This window comes from Poeciliopsis prolifica, unplaced genomic scaffold (genome assembly GCF_027474105.1).
Source record: "Poeciliopsis prolifica strain line A6 unplaced genomic scaffold, Auburn_PproV2 SCAFFOLD005, whole genome shotgun sequence".
In the NCBI taxonomy this organism is placed as follows: domain Eukaryota; kingdom Metazoa; phylum Chordata; class Actinopteri; order Cyprinodontiformes; family Poeciliidae; genus Poeciliopsis; species Poeciliopsis prolifica.
The window spans coordinates 18848366-18871223 of record NW_026562380.1 but is presented as its reverse complement, the minus strand read 5'-3'; the positions used below and the strand labels follow the sequence as shown (position 1 = coordinate 18871223).

The 22858-nt window shown below is 39.5% G+C and overlaps 2 protein-coding genes across 4 annotated transcripts; both read right to left on the bottom strand.

The window, feature by feature from the left end:
* Positions 1 to 780: 780 nt before the first annotated feature.
* On the bottom strand, positions 781 to 14380 carry nt5c2a (5'-nucleotidase, cytosolic IIa). Of its 3 annotated transcripts, XM_055029305.1 has the most exons (20): positions 14185 to 14380; positions 13987 to 14099; positions 12750 to 12870; positions 11526 to 11558; positions 10725 to 10798; positions 10271 to 10388; positions 10081 to 10176; positions 9358 to 9449; positions 8741 to 8798; positions 8306 to 8399; positions 8163 to 8216; positions 7992 to 8075; positions 6324 to 6365; positions 6103 to 6210; positions 5427 to 5493; positions 4761 to 4931; positions 3815 to 3866; positions 3563 to 3623; positions 2831 to 3007; positions 781 to 1662 (listed from the first exon to the last, which is right to left on the bottom strand). In XM_055029305.1, exons 3-20 carry the CDS (start codon positions 12848 to 12850, stop codon positions 1432 to 1434), a joined length of 1713 nt encoding a protein of 570 aa, XP_054885280.1. In that variant the 5' UTR covers positions 12851 to 12870; positions 13987 to 14099; positions 14185 to 14380; the 3' UTR covers positions 781 to 1431. The 3 variants fall into 3 exon arrangements, with proteins under 3 accessions (XP_054885280.1, XP_054885279.1, XP_054885281.1); XM_055029304.1 differs by having other exon boundaries at positions 13987 to 14380; XM_055029306.1 differs by lacking the exon at positions 11526 to 11558 and having other exon boundaries at positions 13987 to 14380.
* A 408-nt stretch (positions 14381 to 14788) lies between these two features.
* Positions 14789 to 20160, bottom strand: wbp1la (WW domain binding protein 1-like a). The gene is made up of 4 exons (XM_055029307.1): positions 19882 to 20160; positions 18935 to 19037; positions 18416 to 18577; positions 14789 to 17107 (listed from the first exon to the last, which is right to left on the bottom strand). The coding sequence occupies exons 1-4, from the start codon at positions 19933 to 19935 to the stop codon at positions 16644 to 16646; spliced, it is 783 nt and encodes a 260-aa protein (XP_054885282.1). The 5' UTR covers positions 19936 to 20160; the 3' UTR covers positions 14789 to 16643.
* Between the last annotated feature and the right edge of the window lie 2698 nt (positions 20161 to 22858).

Genomic DNA, 22858 nt, shown 5'->3' with positions numbered 1-22858 from the left:
CACTTTATTTGATACGGTGTGCATAAGACTGACATGACACTGTTATAAACATGAAGGAGTCTTTATTAATACTGTTTATGACCGTTATCATGAAGTGTCATTCAGCAAATAATGACACTTTTAATGCTGCATTAAAAGTGTCATTATTTATCAAATGACGCCTCATGACAACAGTCAGACATTCATAAAGACATTCATGTTCATAACAGGTGTTATGTCATGTTTATGACAGTGTTATGTCAGCCTTAAATAAAGTGTTACAAAACTTTGTTGCTGAGGGAAAAAGACTCAATGTGAGCCCTTTTCTAAGGCAGGTGTACATGAGTAAAGTTAGAGGAAGGAACGCCGTGGTCTCTCTTCCTCGTATAAATAATGAATAACTTCTCACAGCAGTTATTCATTGAAAAAAAGATCTATCTCTGAAGGCCGGTCTGTGTTCTCGAGATGAGGAACAGACTCAAATCAGATAAAAAGGGAGACTGAAATTTGACCCACAAATTTCAGATTATTCCGATTAGTAAGTCTTTGGTTAACTGGAGGGGTATTTAGACCAACTTATTAAATCGACCTACGTGTCAATTAACGAGAGCTTGAATACTGAATAATCCATCAGTCCATCCGGTGAAACCTAAAATTCCCCTCCAGAATAAGTTAACGATGTTTACAGGCTGCTCTGCACAATCTGACCACATCCTGACCATCTGACCTGGTTTGAGGTGTCGTAACATCAGCAGCCTGTTATGTCATTTAACCATTTAACAACCGGCTCAAAGCTGCTCACGTCTCTGCTTGGAACTTTTACAAGTGCATATAGTTTTTTTTAAAAATGTTTTTAGACAAATGTTTTTTGTTACGCTAACCACCTACAAGATGAAAGCCCTCAGCCTGATAAAGATATTCATCACCAGCATTAATCTGACAGTCCAGCAGCTGCGATGATTGTAATGGTGTGGCTGATTGGTCTGCCTTTTACATAATACAACTTGTAAATGACACATATTTAAATGAGCACATATTATACAGCTTCTTAATAGTATAGTATGTATAGACTGACAGTCTTGTGCATAAATGCTGCAGGAAAACAAAAGCAAAAGAGCAAAATGGCAGAAAGAAAAAGAGCTCCGACTGAGTGGAGAAGCTGATGGCTGAGCAGAAACCAGCAGGACCCCCGCCTCCCATACACACACACACACACACACACATGCAAACATACAGTATAATTCACTCAAAACAGTTTTTCTATTCACTGTATCTGTTTATGCCTGAATCCTTTGCTAAGAACAACTAGATCCAAACTTCATGATACTGGCCAAACCAGCAAACCTGGATGAGATTTTCTAAAGCTAAATATCCATCAGCTGCTTAAAAGTTGGACAAAGACGTTTGAACAATCAAATAAAATGTGCAACAGAGGTAAGGCTCATCTATCTTTCACTCCTCTTCCTCCTCCTCGTCGTCATCCTCGTCGTGGCAGTGGGTGATCTCCTGTGGAGTCTGGGGGAACAGGTGAGGCGGCTGGATCTCACTGATGGATCGGGTGAGCTGGTGCCGCTTGATCTCCATTTCTTTGACGTCAAAGTCTCGGCGGTTGCGGGTGGCGAGCGGCGACTCCGTGTCTATCAGGTTGACGTGTGAGTGCTCCACTGTCGACTCGTGAGGCATCTGGACAACGAGACACAGATGCAGAGCTCAGGCAGGCGGAGGGCAGAGCTGGCGACTCATCATCCAATCTTACCCAGTGTGTTTTGGCGTGTAACTGCTGCAGAGTCCATTCCATAGCGGAATGGCAGAAACTAGAAAATGGCCTTTAATTCACTGAGGATTGCAGAAACATGTTTCTGCCTAGTTGCCTGATGTTCGTCCATAGGAAAAAAGTACTGTTGCCAGGCAACCTCTCAGCCAACTGAATGAAAGGGTTATACTATACTGGGTATCTATTCAATATGGTTTCAGTCTGGACTTGGACAGGGCCATTTATTATATAGTACTTCATATATTAATGAAAGGTTAGGTTCATATATTAATGAAAGGTTAGGTTCATTAATATATGAAGTACTATATATAATACATAATATTACACTATAATATAGTACAATACTACATTATTGTATTCTAATATATTATTCCACGGTATTATATCATAGCAGTGTACTATAAGCCTGGCGGGCCACCAGACTTTATTTGTGTCCTCACCAGGCTAACCATCGATTATTTATTTAAGTTTTTTTTTTGTTTTTAATGTTTGCATTTTTAAAGACTTTATAGTTGGTGTTCAGGTATTAATCTTCCAATCTTTCAATAGCACATAATTATCAAGTGATATTTTCAAATTTCCTGTCAACTTTAAGCATTTCTTAACTCAAAAACCCAACAGGTTGCTAGATGAATGGCTTCCCTAGCGCCCAACCACCGGGCTTAGCAAGTTTTCTGGGGGAAACTTTGTGTAGTATAATAGTGATATATCAGTATGGATATACAGAGCTGTACTGCTCTGTATATGAATAAATATGCAGAGCAGTTCAGCCTCCATTTAGTGCAAAACATGCCCCCATTATTGGCCTTCCATCAGGAAGTATTATTATATTATAGTAGTATAATTTTGACCAGTAAACCACTTTTACCACATAATCCTGCTTCTGTGCTGATGTCTCCAACACAACTCCAGTAGCTTCAGCATCTCGCTCTCATCTAAAACACGTGAAGGCATCTCTACATAACTACATATAGTATTGCTGGATAAGGAAGATAAAAGATTACCAAATAGCCCCATAATTAGTCAGACGTAAACACTGAGAAGTTCAGATCTAAAATGAAGCAATATTAAACTCACCAGTACATGTGCAGCCCTGAACAGATAGCTGAAGGGGTAGTAGAGCAGGTTGATGAAAGAGGCCGCGTACAGGTCAGCGTAACGCATCACCTGGGAGGCAAACAGTGTCTGCCGGGATCCACTGCGAAATAGACTTCCCATCATGCCGTAGCACATGTCCATGTCATGGGTTACTTTCTGTGGACAACATGTTGACCAAGGAGAACAGTCACAACTTCCATAAATGCAAAATGCATGCAAAGTACTTGCAGAGCTTTGGTTTCACACATTTCGGTGTGCTACAGCTTTATTTAAGAAACGTATTAAATTAATCTCTTTCCTCAAAACATTCTACCAAAGCTGTGAATACCTTCCAGATGCAGTGCATGCGGCATCAAACCGGAGGTTGTGAGAATGAAAGCAAAGAAATCCGGAAAAATATCAAATATCCGTCGATTTCTATAAAAATGGCAGCTGCACCATGTCGAGGAAATATTTAACTGCAGTGGAAAATGAGTGTTGCAAGTCAATGACTCGATACAATCTACTGGGTTTCCATAGACGAACTTTTTAACCAAAGTTGCTTGTATTGGTTGATAACAAAAACCACATGGTCTAAATTCTACGTCTATTTCCAGAATAGTGGAGCTCAGCCCGTTCGAGTTGCTCTGTTAAGTTAGTCGTAATTTGTTCATTATTTTAGACTTTTGTTCATATTTTTATTTTTGTTGGTTATCTTTCATAAGGTATTACCTTGATGCGCCTCTGGAGTGAGCTGATATCAGGTCTTTCATTACTACTGCTGTCCAAATGCCTGAGGATACAAACATGGGGAGAGTTCACCTGTCTAGTTAAAGTAAGGGTTCTGCATGATCACGTCAGGATCGTGCAGAAACTTCACGATTATCACGTATCCTGCAGTTTCATAAGTATGTGTTAAAGGATATGTTGTAAGAATCCATTACCACACAGCACACATATTGAAAGAAAAAAACAGGATCTTACTTGTAAAGATCTGCGAGAAAGCAGTCAAGCGACTGAAGTTCCTCAAAGATGGCTGGAGAGAAAACGACCATGATGAGTCAGCTCACTTGGAGCAGCTGAAGAACAATTTTTAACCTCAAAGCTGTGTATGAAACTGTGCTCCTCTCTCCCACTCAGACATCATGTTGCCCAAACATTTTGTGCAACACGCAGCAAATATAATCTGTGGCAGCTTTTCAGCGTTATCATTTTAATATGCTACAATTACGAGGTTCTTCTCGTATTGTCTATTTTATTATTATACTTTTTTTAATCTTAGAAAATATTTGACAGCCATGTATTCTGTCACTACTGACATATATATGCATTTTGCACTTGCAAAAAGCAGGTGAGTAATAATTACTTAACGGCAAGAAAAAAATAAGCGTTTTGATAATACGAAATAATACGTTTTGATCACGTATGTCAGGCTACCTCTGAGGTGCAATATTTGTAAAGCTTTAACATTCCTGAAAAGTTAAAGCTTTACAAAGAAACTTATTAAAACGGATGTGTGGCCACCGTTCAGGTTGGAGCCAGCTTGACGCACTAAAGGGGCAGTGCAACATTTTCCAGCCACATGGTGTCATTTTATAGCACAATCAAGTAACCATGTTACCGTCAGTAGTTATAAATTTACTACTGACATATATGTGTATTTCAAAAATAAAATCAATAATTTTAATTTTTTTGTATTCTTTTGAGGCTTATATAAAAAGCAATGTCTGACTTCCATTTGTTCATTTTCATGGAATTTTTATTCATTATTACCTTTGTTAGATTCAAGTTATTTCTGTGACCACTGTGGGTTTTTCTTTCATTAACCGAGGGGTACCAGCAATTTTGTGTGTATGTTCCTGACTGTCCTTTTTCCATATTACCTAAAAACTGACGGGTCCCTTTTAAATGTGATGCTGAAGCCTCTCACCGCTCTTGTCAGTCCACACATGAAGCTCCTGGGCCAGCTCAGGTATGACCAGGAATGTTCTCCAGCCCTGGCGCTTCTTGGACTTGAGAATGTCTCCAAAAATGTGGTCTCCAATGTAGAGGATGTCCTTTCCTTTAGCACCCAGCAAGTCGCAAACGATGTCTGAGGATCCTGAGAGAGAAAGTGAAGGGAGTGTCAGAAGGTCTGATCCAAGACCTCCTGCTGCATTCTAAAGAACAGCAGGTCCAGAGCTTCTTAGACTGTCCATACATCCACAACATGGGAGTTAAACTGCAACACAATATATATATATACTGCTATTCATCTTTCACATTTACAGAAAGAACAACAGCAATAAATAAATAAATAAAACCAAATAAAGCTCTGAATTAGATGTTTACATTTACATGTCTCTTGACTTTGCTCTTTGGTGTTGGAAAAACAGACAGGTTCTTTACTGGTACCAGTGACAAACTGGCACTGGAATGAGCCATGATTAAGGTCTGGAACGTATTTGGTGGGAAAAGTCCAATTAAAAAATTTAATAAAAATGCATAATTTTGTGAGTTTTACAAGTACAGGATTTTGAAAACTGTGCCACATTCCATCAACTTCACAATAATTCACTACAAATATTTGCCAGGGCAAACCCATTGGAACATTTACCTCCAGAGTACACAATGCCATGCTGGAGCGGTCCGGTGTATGTGCCGATCTTCAGTCGACCCGTGGTCTGAAACAATCCACAGCTTCATCACACACTTTCAGAAAACATGACATTCAACGTCTGGTTTGAACTTCCCGCTATGATGACTGAACCTAATGTAAACACGATTAAGGTGTATAGTTTGTAGACGGTCCCTCTCATTTCTCCAAACGCCGTCATGTTTGGAGAAAGGTGGTAGGCGTAAATTACAGCTAACTCTGCTTTGTAGTTTCCCTACACAGAATCACGACTTAAAAATCTGGTTCATGGTCCCCTAGGTGATGATGATCTGCATCCATCTTCAGCTACTTATTTGTTCCTTTAGCGTTCCTCGTCAGGACAAATAAGACATGATCAGCTGGATCTAAATCAGGTGACTGTGTTGGCCATTAGAGAATTACTTTTTACTTGGAGGAGGTATGGTTAGGCTTGTTTTCTTGTTTCTGGATGAAATGCTGTTGAGTGAATTCGAAGATTTTACTGGGACTGGAAGATATCAGAGCTACAGTGTATATAAGCCTGCTGAGTTTTCTGTAAAATGCCAACACGCAAAAGGAGAAAATATTTTCAAATCTGTCTGAACAACAAATGATTTTGTTCCATAACTTTGAAGCTTGTCTCGTAGCACACACTTACAGTGTCGACTTGCCGTAGAACTGTACCTTCCCCAAAGAACACGGGCTTGCGGGCGTCGACCAGGATCAGGTCAAAGTAGGACTGCCAGGGCCGGTGAGGTGTTCCCGGCTGCAGGAACGGCACACGCATGAGGAAATGTTCTGAATGATGCTTTGTCTCAACAAAATGCCCTGACGGTCATGACTCTGGTTCTATTCAGGTTCCCGATAAACTCCACGTACCTTCGGTCCATGAGAAAAGTCAAACAGGTAGGTCATGATTTTCTGCAAGAAGATAGGAGATATGTTTTGTTGGGAGTATAAGTTTGGTTATATTAATTTTAGAAACAGTTAACCTTTGTGCATATGAAATATTAGATGTAGCATGAATATTTTGAGTAGATTTTAAGTTAGGTAAACTTAGATAAAGATCCAAACTAAAACAACTGCTGACTCTCTGAACTTACATAAATGACTAAGAAGGGGGGTCTGCCTGTTCACAGGATGAGTCAAATTCTTTGGAGTTTGTTTAGGAGTTCAGTAAAACACTAAAACCTTTAGAAAACAATTCTTCTAGAAGTATAATCAAATGTATTAAGATATTTCTTTTAAGCATTAACAGCATGTTCTGAACTAGTTAGTGTCTAACCATACTAATTTGCATGCATCTTAGATTACTAAAATAGAACAGGATTAGGAAACTGAAGTTTTAGAAGTAAAATATTTCAGGAATTCTAAGAGTTTTTTCTAAAAGAAGATAATCCTGCAATTTTTAGATCCAAACTCACAGTTATCATCTGACACCAGGTTTCTGTAACAGTGTGTTAAAAGCAGGAATCCGTTTCTTGATGAATCACTGAAGCAGAAAACCACCAGGTCTCTAGCTGAAACATAAATTTTGGTCTGGAATGTGTAAAGGAGGAGACTGGTACGGGAAGACCCTGTTTGAGAATGACCTTTGTTCTTTCCATATATTTGCTTTTGGGTTTGAACAGGTCTCAAAGAAGGTAATAAAATTAACTTTAAACAGCCCTACAAGGGGATGACACACCTTCATTTAAATAAATGCATATATTTAAATTAAGGGAATACACCTCCTTATAAAATGTCTGTTTTACAGCAGAAAAATGAATTGCTCTGTTTGCAGCCGTGAGAGCAATTCCCAAGAATGCATTCTTGTCTTTCCTTTCCAACTCGTTGCAGGTGATAGTATGTTTTGTTATGTGTTTGGACTTCTTGATAATCTGGGTTGTGATGCTGATGTGACATTCTATATGCATTGAATTCTCTGGATAAAACTCTAGATATGTCTGAAGTTTGATGTTGAATGGTTGTTCTCTGTGTTTCCCGCTCCTGCATGCGGAGTTCTTGGACCCCGGAGACTTAGAGGAAAATTAACGAGCCAAGCAAATTTATTCCTCTAAGTTCAACAGTCTTTAAAATCAATGAATATATAATAAAAATAAATGGTATCAGAAAATAAAATCTCAGAGCAGATTTATCCCAGGTGATACAACCAAAATAAACCTCCTGCTGTTATTCTGCTACCAGGGTTCATGTTGGGATCATGTTGCTGATCAATTTCACTGATTCAGTTCAAAATGACAAACTTGCACATTGCATAGCTTCATTACCCAAAGATTGATATTTGTCATGCTTTTATTTCTAATAAATGGTCTCAGTGCGCTCCTGCTTTGAGTTTGAGGCAAAAAAATCAACCCAGGACTAAATTAAAACTCTTTCCTCAACTTTGAACACAATCACAGTTTAATCACATCATCAGTGTGGACTGAATCTTTCAGGAGTGTGAGTGACATTGATGAGTAGTTAGTGCCGCAGTAGGAGGTGCACAGGAAAATTCAGAAATAACCGAACTACACAAGTTGATCATGAAGGAAGAAAAAAACTTACCTCAGTGTATTTATAATCACTGTTGGTGGCCAGAAATACTTTAGCCACTTCGTTCATGCGGCTGAGAAGCAGAGGGAGCTTCGGCTGTCCACAAAAACCAGCAACACAAGTCAAACCCAACAGTTCTTTACAGTCAGATGTTAGTTTTCATGGAAAGCCGAGTCCACTTACATCCTTTACCACATATTTCTCCAAATTCTCAACCGTCTTCTCTTTCAAGGATCCCTGTGAAAATCAAGTGAGAGCCAGCAGAGAGAGTGAACAAAATGAAAGCTGAAGCCTAGGAGATATTAAGGGACAGGAGCAGGGTTTACCTTGAAGTGAACCCAGTCCACAGCGTCTCTCACGTCCTGGAACATGCTCTTGTATGACATGAAGAGGTCGCCATCTTTGAAGCCAGACTCACAACTGCAATTGTTACAGAGCATTTTCATCAATGAGTAATGTTGGTAATTTACTCAACATCCTACCAACATTTTTTTTTGTTTCTTTCAAAGAAACAAAAAAATTCTGTCTATTCTTTATTTCTATTTCAAAGAAATAGTCTCGATGACTATTTCTTTCAAAGATCTTTCAAAGCTTATGTTCTGGTTTCTTGTTGCTGTTTTGTTATGCTCAGTCTAAGAGCCCTCTCAAGGAACTGATAATGTAAAAAAGGAAAAAGAACTGGACAAATAGGGAAACTAGAAGTCCTCTAAAACATTGAAATTGCCGCAATGCACTGAGACAGAGCATGTGTGTGTTTGTACCTTGCATATCTGGGACAGTTAGTGAAGAAATCCACCAAACAAGCAAAGAGGTACGTTTCTGTGGAGGAAAACAAAATCAACAGTCTGATTATACAGATTTACATCAAATTTGCTTTGCCACAAAATACATGACTGGCATAACCAAAGGTTTTTTGGCTGCGTCGACTCAATACATATGGTGGTGATTGTTTTGGATTATTGTGCAAAGACATTGGATATCCAGCAAGGACCTGAACTGTGGATGTTTTTTCACCTTGATAGTTTTTTCTGCATCAAAGCATGTGGGCAAGGATAAGCCTCAAAATCTTCCGATTCGCAGTGAAACACTGAGGCAGGAAAACGTGGGGCGCTTTCTGTGCGTTCTATCAGACTGGCACTCAGTATGTTCACATGGTGACATGATGACACCACCTTAACCCCGCCCTCTCTCAGCAGGAAGTCACTGATTTGCTTGCTGCACATCATGGTTGTATTCTTTGACATATACTGATGTCAAGTTGTCTGATGACACAGAGCAACAGGATGCTCTGTTAGTTTCACCCAAACATTCCCAGGTCTTCAGACTGAACAGTCATGTTTCATGTTAGAATGGAGGCGTAAATGGAGCTTAAACTAACCTGGCAGGTTAAAGAGTGTGTTCAGGATGTAGAAGCGGTCGGTATCTCCACGCTGGATGAATTTGTTGGGATACATCTCTCTGATCTCAGGTCTGTGCACAGAAACAAGTTAGCTGCTTCCATCCAGGCGGTCAGTGTGTAGGCTTGACTGAGCCATTTGCATGGTGGTGCTTAGGCCTGTCACAATAATCAATTAATCATATGATAAATTAAAACAAAGTCAACAATTTCCACTGCTGTGATTTATCGTTCATCTTTTTTCCCCCCTCTTTCTATCAAAAACAGGATGATAAGTTTTCAGTTTGGTGCTTTAGTCTCAACTTATCCTTTTTTGAAGGAGAATTTTGTCTACAAATAATTTAATCTTCATTTTATTTATTGCTTTATTTATTTTTGATATTTAAAACGTCTTCCAGTTCCAGTGTTAAATGTTCATTACAGTGTGAAGTTTAAGAATCTTTTAGAATGTGTTTTTGCACTGTTATTTTGCTATTACTTCTATATTACTTAAGAATGGTCTCAAAAGAATATTACTGATTATCGCACTAACTTCTCGAACAATTTATTGTCCACCAAAACTCGTTATTGTGACAGGCCTACTGGTGCTAGCCATGCATAATGGATAAGACATTAAACAAATCCGTCTACTACATGGTTGTGATTAGAACCTCAGTGTCTCACTATGAGGTGGAATAAGGAAAGATATCAGCATGTGACGCTCACCCCCTCAAGAAGTTGAACCCGTGTGCACACACCAGAATGTTCCCATAGGCATCCACTTTTAGCAGGTTGCCAAACATGGTGTCAAACACCAGACCTCTGAGATGATGCAGACAAAGCAGTGAAGGTAAGAAATTCTATCTCTGCAACAACGGCTGAGTCAGAAAACCAAACGACGCTGAGAGGAACCCACCTGGTGGGGAAGGAGGGATCGTAGACAAAGTTGAGCAACTCTTGAGGGTAACCGATGGAAACGAGACGCTCAACGGTCAAGTCAAATCCCAGAGACTCGTACTCTGGAGATTTATACACTGCACAGGAAGGAGGCAGAATGATCTTCACAGCATAACACAATGTCTGAACTACTTAAGTTCATACTATATTAAAAATACATGAAAATGCTAACAAAACATTTGATTCGACCTTTTAAATAAGAAACTGTTTCTCTAAAAGTACTGTATACAGAGGGCAGATAGAAATATTCAAATGATGAAATAGAATTTGAACTAAAATCAAATTCTTCCTTTAAGGAACGAGAATGCATTCTGGGATGTTATTAGGATTTATTTACAGAACTTTTACCAAAGCTGTTTTCTCAGGAACCTTCAGATAACTTTTGATTGAAATTAGGGTTGTACTGTACTTACCAGCAAGAGTATAATCCATGTCAAATCCAAAGCATTTGATTTTTTCCATGGCCAAGCTTCGATTGACAAACACTCTGCAATGACACGAATCTAGTAACAATTAAGAGCAATTCTATTTTTTTTTTAAATTGTCCGCTTTTCTGATTCCCTCCAAGCGACTCCTCAGTGAACGACTGATCGAAAGGCACAGTGAAAATAAAGATCATCACAAAAATAAAATAATTTTCGCAAAACACACCTAAAAACACAGACAGACATGCACTACACATTTAAAAAGATACAAATAACTTCAAGTCGTTACATGCCAACATTAGGATGTTACTGGGATGATGAAGATACGGATTATCCAGATTACCCTTAATCACTTTGGCATGGAAAACATCTGTTCAGAGCAACAGGGACACAACATCAGAGCTGCTACACTTAGTGCCTTGTGCAACTGTTCACTCCTAGACGCATTTTCACACAACGCCCATAAACTCAAATGCATTTTACTGGGACTTTGCAGTTTCAGAGGTATAAAGACATCTACAAGGTGATAAATGTTACAGCAGTTGATGCCCCTCATCCTATCACTGACTGTTCTGTTCTGCAGTCCATTGTTGAGACAGTCACCTCTTCTACTGTCACACAGAGTCATATAATCTGTGACACCATTTAGATTTCACAACCAAAACACTTGCTGAGTGTTGTGTCAGTACTGATGACATTTTATGAATGTATTATGAAGAGTTATGTCGAGTCATGGAGATCATTATACGAGTCATCACAGTGTGCTTCAAAAACAAAAGGAGTGCGTACCTCATTGCAGGATGAGCCAGATCCCTCGGAAAGCTTTGTAATAGAAAATACATGTATGTCATGTAGCAATATGCATAAACCAGAGAGATTAGATATGCTTGAAGCCACTAATGTTAAATACAGAAAGTTCAAATCAACACAGATTGATTTGTTTCTGCCAGATGACCCTCATCAACTCAAACACTGTTAATATGCAATCACGCTGACAGGCCTTTAAGTTCAAAAGAGTAGAAACAGTTTGACTTGTTTGCAAAAGTACCTTGGAGTTGTTAGTGTGTACAAGCTCAACGTGAGCAAATAATCAAACCATTGTAGTCTACTAAAAGCACAATAAGAAATTGAATCGATCATAAAATGTCCTGTGACATATCAGTTTTAGGAGGTGATTGAGGAACGAGGAGACTGATGTCTGGTTCTATTAGGTTCTGACATGTTCCTCTCCTTATCCATTGTGTCTGACATCATACAGCCCACCGCATGCCACTGAATATTCCTCCTCACTGAAATTATTCAGCCTGGGATGTGCGTCTTCCCACTCACGTCTCCACTTTTGTAAGAGCTTTTGCTTCTAGAGATAATCGGATCGAGGACACTTTGAGAAGACACGGGTTAGTAGCATCTCACCTCGGCTGGTTAGGGTCCATCTCTAGGCAGCTGTGACAGCAGTTTCCAATCGTAGCGTTCTGTATGTTTTTATTTTGGTCATTATTATTACTCTTAGTGTTGATGGGTGTGTAATAGGCGTGTCTATCAGACATGTGTAGAAGCCAAATACGGGACCATTCTGTATTTTACAAAACGGGGGGTGGGTGGACGATCCCATCTCAAACATAAGTGCTATAGCATCAGCTTGCAGCATTCATCGGGGAAGTATCTCCAAATAACGCTGTTCATATAAAAAGGGTCGCTCATGCTTTCCCCAGATGTCGTTGCGATGTTTCAGAGTTTAAAACTTACAGCAAGTCTTTGCTTTGATCAGGTTAGTGACTTTGGGGATGGACTGAGTGTCTGTTATTGCAGCCCTGCTGCTGAAAAAAGTGCCACAATTTAGAGGCATAATTATAAATGGCTCAGCTCACATTGATTTTGATGCAGCTTTGAACAATTCATTTTCCTAGTGTCACATATGTTAAGGTATCGATCATTTTGGCAACTCTACTGAGATGTCACAACTGCTCCAGGACATTATCTGTGTAAAGAACAGAAATACAGGCGTGACTGTACCTGTGGTGAGCTTCGCGCCGATACTTCTTCATTGCAATGCCGTCCATGTTGGCCGGGAGTTCAGCACAGTTCTGCAGACGGTCGCTCCACGAAGTCGTCATCTCTGACGTTAAAAATGTTCCTGCAGTGAAACGGTTTGGTCATGAGAGTCAGAATCAGGCCGATCGGTTTCCAGGGACAAAAACAGGAGACTGAGACATGAGTAAGACTTGGGACAGTGTTCCTGAATCTGGATTTTTCTGTGAATTTTTTCCAAAAAATAATGAAGGACGTTTGCTTGTGAATATGAAGTATGATCTTTGTTCTTTTCATGTATTGTAAGTAGTATTGTACGTATTGTAAGTAGGCAAATACAATGTCTAATAAACAAGAATACATCGAATATTGTAAAATATTATAAAGCTGCAGAATGCAACTTTTCAGTTTCTTTCAATAAAGAACTTAGTTACTGTAAAAACTGCAGGCCTGTGTCTGTGTCTGGCAGATTTTTGGTTAAAACATGTGTGTTTGTCATTCAAAGAAGTTACTCACAGTATTTAGAGAATCCAGACATTTTACTCAAAAGTAACAATACTTCATAATATAATTAGTCAAGTCAAAGCAAAATGTACAGCGTAGTAAAAATACTCCTAAAGCTACATTTTAAAGAAAAAAAAAGTTATTCGGGTAAATGCAATTGAGTTGCAACCCAACTCTGAGCCTGGAGGCCAGCAGTTCTCCAGGGGAACTGTGTGGGTGAGAATCATTTAGTTTGCAATAGTTCTGCAGACAACATGCGAGTTACTAGTGTATAATGTACATAACACACACCTGTCTGCTCCAGAGCAGCAAACTGCCCTTATAGCAGTGCTCTCACTGGCTAATGATTAGCCTGGCTGATGATTAGATATTTAAAGCTGCTTCTTATTTCCTGCAGAAGCAGGAAGGTGGCATCGCAGCTGCATAGTTTATATTTCCCTCTGTTTAAAACCAATGATTTCATCAACTCAGAAACGTTAGAAAGCACGACAAGTAAACTGAGCAGCAAACTGTGCGCAAACATCGCCGTGTTAGTTCTTATAAAATCGCATTGCGACACTGGAGGCGTCTGAGAGAAGCCAGGCAGCCAAACAGCAGAGCCATTTAACGTCGACACAGGAAGTCAGAGCCGGGAGAACAACGTGGACCATTCGCTTCCAATAAAGCTCTTTAAAACGGAAAGAAATGAAGAAATAGTCGACTAAAAAGCGCCTCTTACCGTCTCTACGTTAACTTGGACTGTGGGATGAGCGTGCGCAGTGGTCGCGAGCTCCGAGAGGTCTGCGCTGTGATTGGATGATCCGGAAGGACGCGCTGATACACGACTGAGTCCTGAGACACCAAATCACAACAGACACCGAGAATTACTGAGTTATTAGAGCAACACATTTCAGTCTGTAGATCCACAAAAACGCACGCCGATCTAAACCAATGTCCCCTGCTCTTCCTGTCGTTTCATGACGCCACCATCTGCTGTCCGGGAGGAACCGCAGAACAACAATAGGAAACACGGCGGCCATCTTGGAGCGGTCGTCCCTTGTCTAAACCGAGACAGCAGGAGATGCTAACTGTATTAATTGTAATAATAAAAAAGAAAGGTAGGCCTCATTTGGGCAAGACAGATGTTTGATTAAAAATAGTTTTAAACATGCATGTTCTCTTCCTCCTCAGGGCATTTAAGAATCAAAATGCCTGGCACATCTAATTATTTATTATTGATCCTCTTTCAACAAGTCAGACATTGCAGCAGACTCAGAGGAAGGAACCATCTGTCCACATATCCCAAAATATTCACATATTTACTGCTGGTGGAGCACTTTGCGACAAAAGTTGATTTATTTTGCACATATGCGAGATAAAACACTTTTTAAAGATGTTAACCTACGGCTTAGTAAGATCCCTTGACATTGTATGACTAATATGTAGTTTCATCATGTTAATATTTATTATTAACATGCCTGTTAGTAATGTGTGTGGTAAAGTGGTCCATTAGCTCTCAGCAATGAGCAATTGGGACAAAATATTATTTAAAACAGTTTATTGCAAAGTATTTGCAACAAATGTATTAGGAATGTTTTGAATAAGCAAAATTACTTATATGCAGACAGAAAGTATTAAAAACGTTGAAAGCACACAACACTTTAGCTGTATTCTGCTTGGACCTTTTGGATCTGGGAATATGTCCTGGTTTATTCAAAACACACCAGCTTGGGAGAGGAGAAGTAGTTTAATTGGCGAACCTTAAAACAAAATCTGTGATAATTGTAGTTTGCTGAGTTGTATTTGTGAACAAACAGAGCTCAAACTCAAAGATTGAACTCATAGTATCAGATTGTCGTTGTGGTACCAAAACAATCTAACCATGAATGTTGTTCTTTGAATTTTTACAAAGTTTGTCAGCTCCTTAAAATCTGAAATTTAAATGTTGAACAATTTGAAATCTTTTAATTTATGTATGCTGAAACCATTAAATCAAATTTAGCAGCATTTACAATCTCAATTCATTAAGTTTTATTTATATATCTGTGGCCTTTGATAAAATGCTAAGATTTATGGGCCCCAAAATCCTGGGGCCGCTTCTGGAGCTGCTGACTTCAATTGGATTAAACGGAAGTGCAAATATTCAGTTTAATTGCACTTTTTTTTGTTTTGTTGTTTTTAGGATACTATAGTTGTGGGTTTAAATAGTATTTCATCTGCAATGTCTTCCCGTTACCCAGAAATATTTTTAGATTTTCTGTCAACTGAACACCTTTTAGACGGCCTCAACATCAGGCTTAACATTTACTTGGATTCCTCCCGTAGAATTTCAACCAGGCCATTCAGAAATCAGAAGTTCTGAACGATGCAGTTGAATTTGTGCACCATTTTAGAATTGGAGTCTCCTTGTAGATTTAGCAATGGCTGCAGAGGAAGTGAAGGAAGTCGTTCAGTCCGTGTCGGTCACGCTTCCAAACATTAAATGTTGGCACTTCACAGTGAAGGATAGCAGTTTACAGTGCAGGCTTCATAGTATCGAAGTGCCACAAACACACAAGCCACAGGAAGAGCTAGCAATCAGATAAAATTCAAAGCTTCAACAGAGGTCACACCTCCAGGAAGCAATCGTTTCTCAACAGCCAAGAGGCCAGGTCTGCTGGACAAAGCAAAGCGTAGGGCCATTGTTTTAGTAACACATTTAAAATGATAAAATACATTTATTAAAAAAAGCAAACAAACACACATACAATCTGATTACTAATGAGACGTATGGTTGAGATAAAATCTGAAATACAGTACACATGAAAAGACTCATTATTTTGGCCCTGTTCATACTGAGTTTCAGTGCTTCTCCCGAAGCTGGTAGATAATTATCTTAAAACAGCACATGGTAAGGTGAGGCTCAGATTGTGTTGGAGAAAAAAAATAAACTCAGTTGTTTCAGGCATCCTGGAAAATCTAACTCTACATGATCCACGTCCGCCCCAGTGAACGTGAAATATGTCACCCCACACGCTTTGACATTCTCTTTGGTAATGTAGTGAGGAATCTGAGACGGGTGGATCATGTAGCTAACTCAACAGGTTGAGGCTGCTCTTCACATCAGCTTACAGCTGGTCTATAATGTACAACTGCATTTCTTTTCCCTTCTAACTGGGTTATTACTTAGTGTTCTACACCAACCCTTATCCTTTTTAAGGCCCATTCTGTTCATAATCCACATAGTCTTGTGGATTAAGACTAAAAACTGACCATTTTCAAGTATTTCTGTACAAATCAAGTGATCAGACTATTAGGTTAATGAACCAAATACCCACAGCCTGAATAAAGAGGTCTGCAGAAAGATACATCTTAGTACAAAAGGTGCAATATTCCAAAAATACAAGAGAGACATCATCATCCAGGAGACTTTGTTTGGGTGTTATCAGCTGTAGGTGCACCAGCAGGACTCCGTTCAGCAGTCTGGGCATCAGTACAGTCGTCTGGCTCATCCTTTCCCCTCAAGCCCTCCTCTTCTAACGTTTCTTCTCTGTCAAAAAACTCATGCTGATCCCATGGATGGTCCTGGCCTTCACACACTTCAATCCCAGAATCCCCAGTGAAGCGCCGGTACCGGCCTGCTGTTGGGTCCTTGTTAAGGCCGTTGGTACTGCTGGAATAGAACTGCGTGATCTCTGGAGTCCCATTGAGTGCTGCATTAGCGTCACATGGAATGAAGACAGCTGAGTGGGGGCTATAGACTTCCTCGGGAGGGTCACAGGACGGTGGTACCAACTGGAGAGGTGTGTACGGAGGTGGAGGGGTTGCTGGTCGGTTGATTGTCTCTTCATAGGGTGGTAGCAGGTAGACAGGCAAAAGTCCTGCAGAAGACAGCGTTACAGTTACATATATTAGTACTTGTGCAGATTAATGATAAAGAGCTTAACACATTTTATAAAATATGCTGACCACCTGAGCCTGGTAAGCTTGTAAATTGACATGGTAGAAGGAGATGGATCAGTCCTGAACTTCTTTTTTAATTGGTGCAAAACATTAAAATTTGCTCTGAACACAAAATTAATGAATTCAGGAAGCTTCAGTCATTTTCTCCGACCATCACCGACGAAGACTATGGGCAATGTTCTGGACTGTCACTTAAACTGGGATTAATGGGCTGGCCTTATTAGCACTACACTTTTTAAAGAAACTGTGTTTTGTTTTTTTTAGAGTCAATGACTCAATGCTTGTAATGTTTTATTCTGCTTTAATTGAGAGTATTTTAACATTTTGTAACATCTGTTGGTTTGGCAATGCTATTGAAGCTAAGAAGAAGTCCTTGAGAAGTACAGTGACCACAGCCAGCAAACCTATGGGAACCACTCTGTCAAGCATGGAAAAGATATACATGTTCTGAAAAAGGCAAACAAAATTGTAGCAGATAATAAACATCCCTTGAAATCCTCAAGTGAGTCGTTTATTTCAGGGCAATGGTACAGCCTTCCTTTATTCCCAAGAAACAGGACAAAATTTCTTCCATACCACAAATAGTGATTAAATCATTAACCAGTAAAAAGTTACCATACATTGGTGAGATTGAACTTTGTTCAGTCTCATGATGTATGTCTTTTATTCACTGCTAATGCCATGTTTGTGTGTGTATGTCATATGTAAATGCCTGCTAACAATGCTGGAATCCAATTTTCCGACTGGGATCAATCCATCCTTCCGCGTTGGTATTAGAGGACTTTGATTGCACAGTGGACATAATTTGTATTCTCTGTGTTGTTTTCCATAGAAAAAAAAGCTGAAAGCAAAGTGGAGCAGTGATCGATGCTCTGATGATGTCAGCAGAGGAGAATCTCCAGGCTGTGGTTTTGATTATGTGTGATCCAAACATGTGCATTCCAAAGGCGACTGTGTGCAGAAACAGCCAGGGTGTGAACATGCAGCACTTTGCAGATTGGACGAAGCAAGGCACATTACCTTGCTCACAAGTACTGCCTAAAATTTCAATACAATTCAATACTTGTGCGATATTTCTTTTTAAGCTTGCATATGGCCTGTTGTCTGGGTTCAAAACTTAACATAGTATATGACTGGGTGGCCCTTTTTAAACCCTCCTCTACATTCAAGGTATGGAATACGTCAAGGTAACAAAGTCCACAAGTGGTTTCAGGTGCACAACTTACGGAGATAGAGGGGAAGCTGAGAGTTGTTGTGAACCTCCCTGTAGGCAATGAGGTTGATCTCGTTCTGCCGGCGCTGCTGCTGGAAACGCTGCTTGGCCCGCCAGTGTTGACACACGCAAAAGCCTGTCAGGATAATAATCACAGCCCACACGAGCCAGAACCCTGAAGATAAATCACAGGGCACCAAGGAACATGTTAATGTGCAGCTCATCACCAAGACGATGACGTTACGCCAAAACCAGTAGTAGTAGTAAGCAAGTGTGCAACATAACTATTTAACAGTCGTGACATTCTTTTCCCGGTATATGCAGAAAACTCCAAATATTTTTTTTTTGAATACAGAAGAAAGAGAAACGTCATTATTACTCTGTTTATAACAGGATTGTCTTGGGACAGAAAAACGCATACATTGCAAATAAAACCTTGTTTTAACCTACAATGTATACCACGGATTCATTTAAACAATAAGATGCTTACTGGTTTATATCTTTAGAAAATAGAAATAGAAAATTAACTCACACCACAGTTCATAGATGTTACTGCAGCACTCTGCTTGTCCACAGCAGTGGCCAGATTCACAGATGTAGCTCTGGTTGTTCACTCCCTGGCAAACGAGTCCGACCTATTCACACAAAACAAAAAGATTTCAGTCCAAATGCAACTTTCTGACGTGGTTAGGGATGGTTTTCCTTTTTGCTATATCTTTGACAAACAGCAGTTATAGGCGCATTGCAGTTTATACTTGATCCTTCTTCTTGCTTTGTTTTACTTTCAGTTCCTGGTGTTTACATCAGACATGTGTTGTAAAAAAACCCAAAACAAAACTAACAAAGTGGAATGATAATTAAACACCACAGACAAGATAATACTGCATTGTAAAGTGCTGAAAACGATAATAATTCAAATTGAATTGAAAGCAATAAAATATATACAAGCAAAAGAGTGAAGAAAATATATTTTTGAAACAACTGTTACAAAACTTCATGAGAAAATAAAATAATGAAAAAATAAAAACTATGGGTTTATATATATATATATATATATATATATATATATATATATATATATATATATATATATATATATATATTTATTTTTTTTTCTCAAGATTGTGAGATGTTAGTTTACTATTTTTGGTTTTTTATCTGAGTGGGCTTCTATAACAAATACAGTCAATCGTAAATAAACCTGCGATACAGTTTCACTCGAGTTTAAAACGTGACGCTCCTGTTTTGTTCTCACTGATCTATAAAGTTTGCCACAGCCTTTCTCTCTGCTGAACCAAACGCAGAAGCTTCAATTCGGGTAAATTAGCCGTTTTGTACGACCGCAAACCGGAACAACTTGTAGCCACGAGCTAAAGTTTGCCGTGTGAACATCGTCGCTGCCCATCACAAGCTATCGCCTGTAAACGTTCAAACGCCTGAAGACTTCAGCAGCTGGGCCGACATTAGATTAGCTCTTACCTCGACGGCGTTGGCTGAACTTCCGAGTCCAGCGTTGACCTGAGGTGAAGACATGGTCACAGTCACCTGTCTTTAAATAGTTTTAAAGTAACTTCAGTGGAGCTCGCTGTCACATATTAACACGGTCCAGCACAGCGTATGTTAAACTGCGTCAGGTTAGCTGTAAATGAAGCACAGTTCGTCGTTCACATTGTTCTCGGTGTTTATTTAATGGGTTCGGTTCTTTTTGTTTCACTCTGACTACTTCCGAGCTCCTCACAAAGCTGTTGGGCATGTAAAAAAAAGAGAGAGGGAGAGAGAAAGGAAATGTTCTTCTTCTTCTCTATAATAGGGGACCGCAAGCAACTTTGAGGTTCACACTGCCACCTACTGTTCGTGAGTGTGTAGCAGCATTTTGGTTGCGGAAATTGAACTACATTCATCCACCACTTCCAAAAGTACGAACAAAAAGATCTGTAAATTCATACCAATGTGGCAGATCTCTGAATATTTTTAATTAGCCATGTCTATAATATCTGGTTTCTATTTTTATTTGTTTTCATATCAGTATATTCACTGTTGAAACATTCACCCCTGACCTACTTTTTTATATTCTGGGTTCTGTTTTCTTTTTCTTTCTTTGTATCGGCAAGCAAAGACGTTATCTAAAAAAACGTATACAAATGCCTTTTTTGTCATATTTCACTTTATAATAAACAAAACGGTTGTGGAGTGTCAGCTCACTGGCTGGACCATTGATTACCTTCACCAGCAGAGCACAGCATGTGAGGCTTCCTGACTGTGGTGCTATGCAGTCAGGCAACAGTTCTCTCCCCTTTCCTTTTCTCTCTCTACACCTCAGCTTTTAAACAGAACTCGGACTACTGCTATGTTCAGAAGTTCTCGGACGATACAGCCGTCGATCGTAGGCTGTGTATCTGATAGGAATGACCTGAAGTACAAGGAGATCATCGACAGCTTTATTCCCCGGTGTGAGCCCAACAACCTTCACATCAACACCACCAAAACAGACGAGACGGTGATCGACTTTGGCGCAAAGTCCATACAGACATCACCAGCGAACGTCCAGGGCTTGAACATTTAGATAGGGACATCCATCATGGACAACGTCTCTCACCCCCTCTGTGCCGGTGTCCATCCACAGCCTGCGGAGTAAAACTGAATACTTCTGGAGGTTTTTCATCCTTTAAGTATTTCATTACTATGCGGTTCTTCATGTTGTGTGGTTTTTTTGTTGTTTTCTTTAGATATTTTTATATTCAATTGGATATATTGTGTTACTCTACTGCTGTAACAGTGAATTTTTCCACTGTGGGATTAATAAAGGACTATTCTGTCTTGTTCTATTATTTTTGTACAACAGGAAAAAACTATTTCACCACCATATGGAAATAACTTCTCTTTTTATGTATTTTCACATTTAACATGTGTTTAACACAGAGACAGTTCTATTATCTTTACTTATTTACATTTACTCTGGCAACTTTTTGGAGAAAAAAAAGAGAACTTTTAGGAGTTACACTTTACTTTGTACTTGTACTCGAGTTATGAAGCATCACTGCTCTTTCTTGAGTAAAATGTTTGGATATTCTGCCCACTGTGAGTAACTTCATCAAATAGAGAACAAACATATTGTACCATAAATGACAGACCTACTGCAGTTTTGTCGTTTGTTATTGTTATTTTCTATCAGCTGAGCCTGTTGCGCCGCTTGGACGAAAGTTGAAAATACAGTAAACATTAGTACAGTAAATATTATTACTGGAAGTACTTTACAATTTCCTTTTCAGGCCCCAAAATACCAGAATTTGCCCACAATTTTAGATTTTGGTCTGTCTGATAGAGTCATCTGAAAACTATTGGATCTGTTTACAGTTGACTCATTACTCAAATTGGCTTCTTTTTTTTTTTTTTTAACCAAATGCCTTTGTCCTTTTATCCGAGTCATTTCTTGCATGGCTACTATTTACTTTTACACGAGCACATCTTTTGGCTGTTCCACCAACCTTGGATATCTGACATATTAAGAAAATGCATAAAACTAAATGCCTGCACAATGATAGTCTGTTTCGTAGGTTTAATTGCTCCTAAGAAAGCTGCAGCAATTCTGATGAATAGGTGCCTTTCACCTGCCTGTCCATCGCCTTTGGATGGTTATTCTCCTCAGAGCTTGGCTGGCCCCTTTGAACCTTACAGACAAGTTTTGGGGAACAAAAGCAAACAAATCACATTGTCACATTTTTCACTGTCTTTCATGACCTCCTATTTAGGCACCTTTTGCCTCTCTGCATTCATGGTCCTCCAAGAAAGTCAATGGTTCCACACATCCTATCAGGGCAAATCAGGAGGATACATGCTAATCCCCTTAATCTGCCCTTTCTCCTGCGTGCAGCCACAGGGAGAGAGGGACCACAAAGAGTAATCCTGTCAGAGAAACAATAGGATTAAGGGCCCAACCTCACAAGTGACAATCAGGTATCCACTGACTGATCTGCCAAGCGGGAGCCCTATCTGTAAAGTCCTGGCTGCCCTGTCTTCACCGTGACTTTATTTTTGTTTGGTGGGGTTAAGAGGGAATGGGGGTGCTACAGCAGGAGGGGTATTTCTTTGAGGGACTGCTGGAGGTCTGACAAGTCTGAGGTCTTCTATGTAGCGGGGACCAAAGAATGACTGACATGTAGAGGGGTAAGAGCACGGAGGGGGTTTAGTAAAGAAAGGTGGGAAATGTGTGTATGTCTGTCTGTGTGGGCATAGGTGAGGCTCAAACAGGAGAACTTTTAGTTGGCACTTCACAAATGTGAACCTCATAGAAGAATAGCAAAAAAAAAATCTATTGTTGAAAGAAATCAAAGGTTGGGAGACAGCAAACATGTGGAAGAGATGAGTGCTTTGTTTAGATGAGTCCAAAATGAGCATCTTAAGCTAAAAAGATAAATGTAGTGGAAAACTAATAGACATTTTCAATGAATGTTTACGA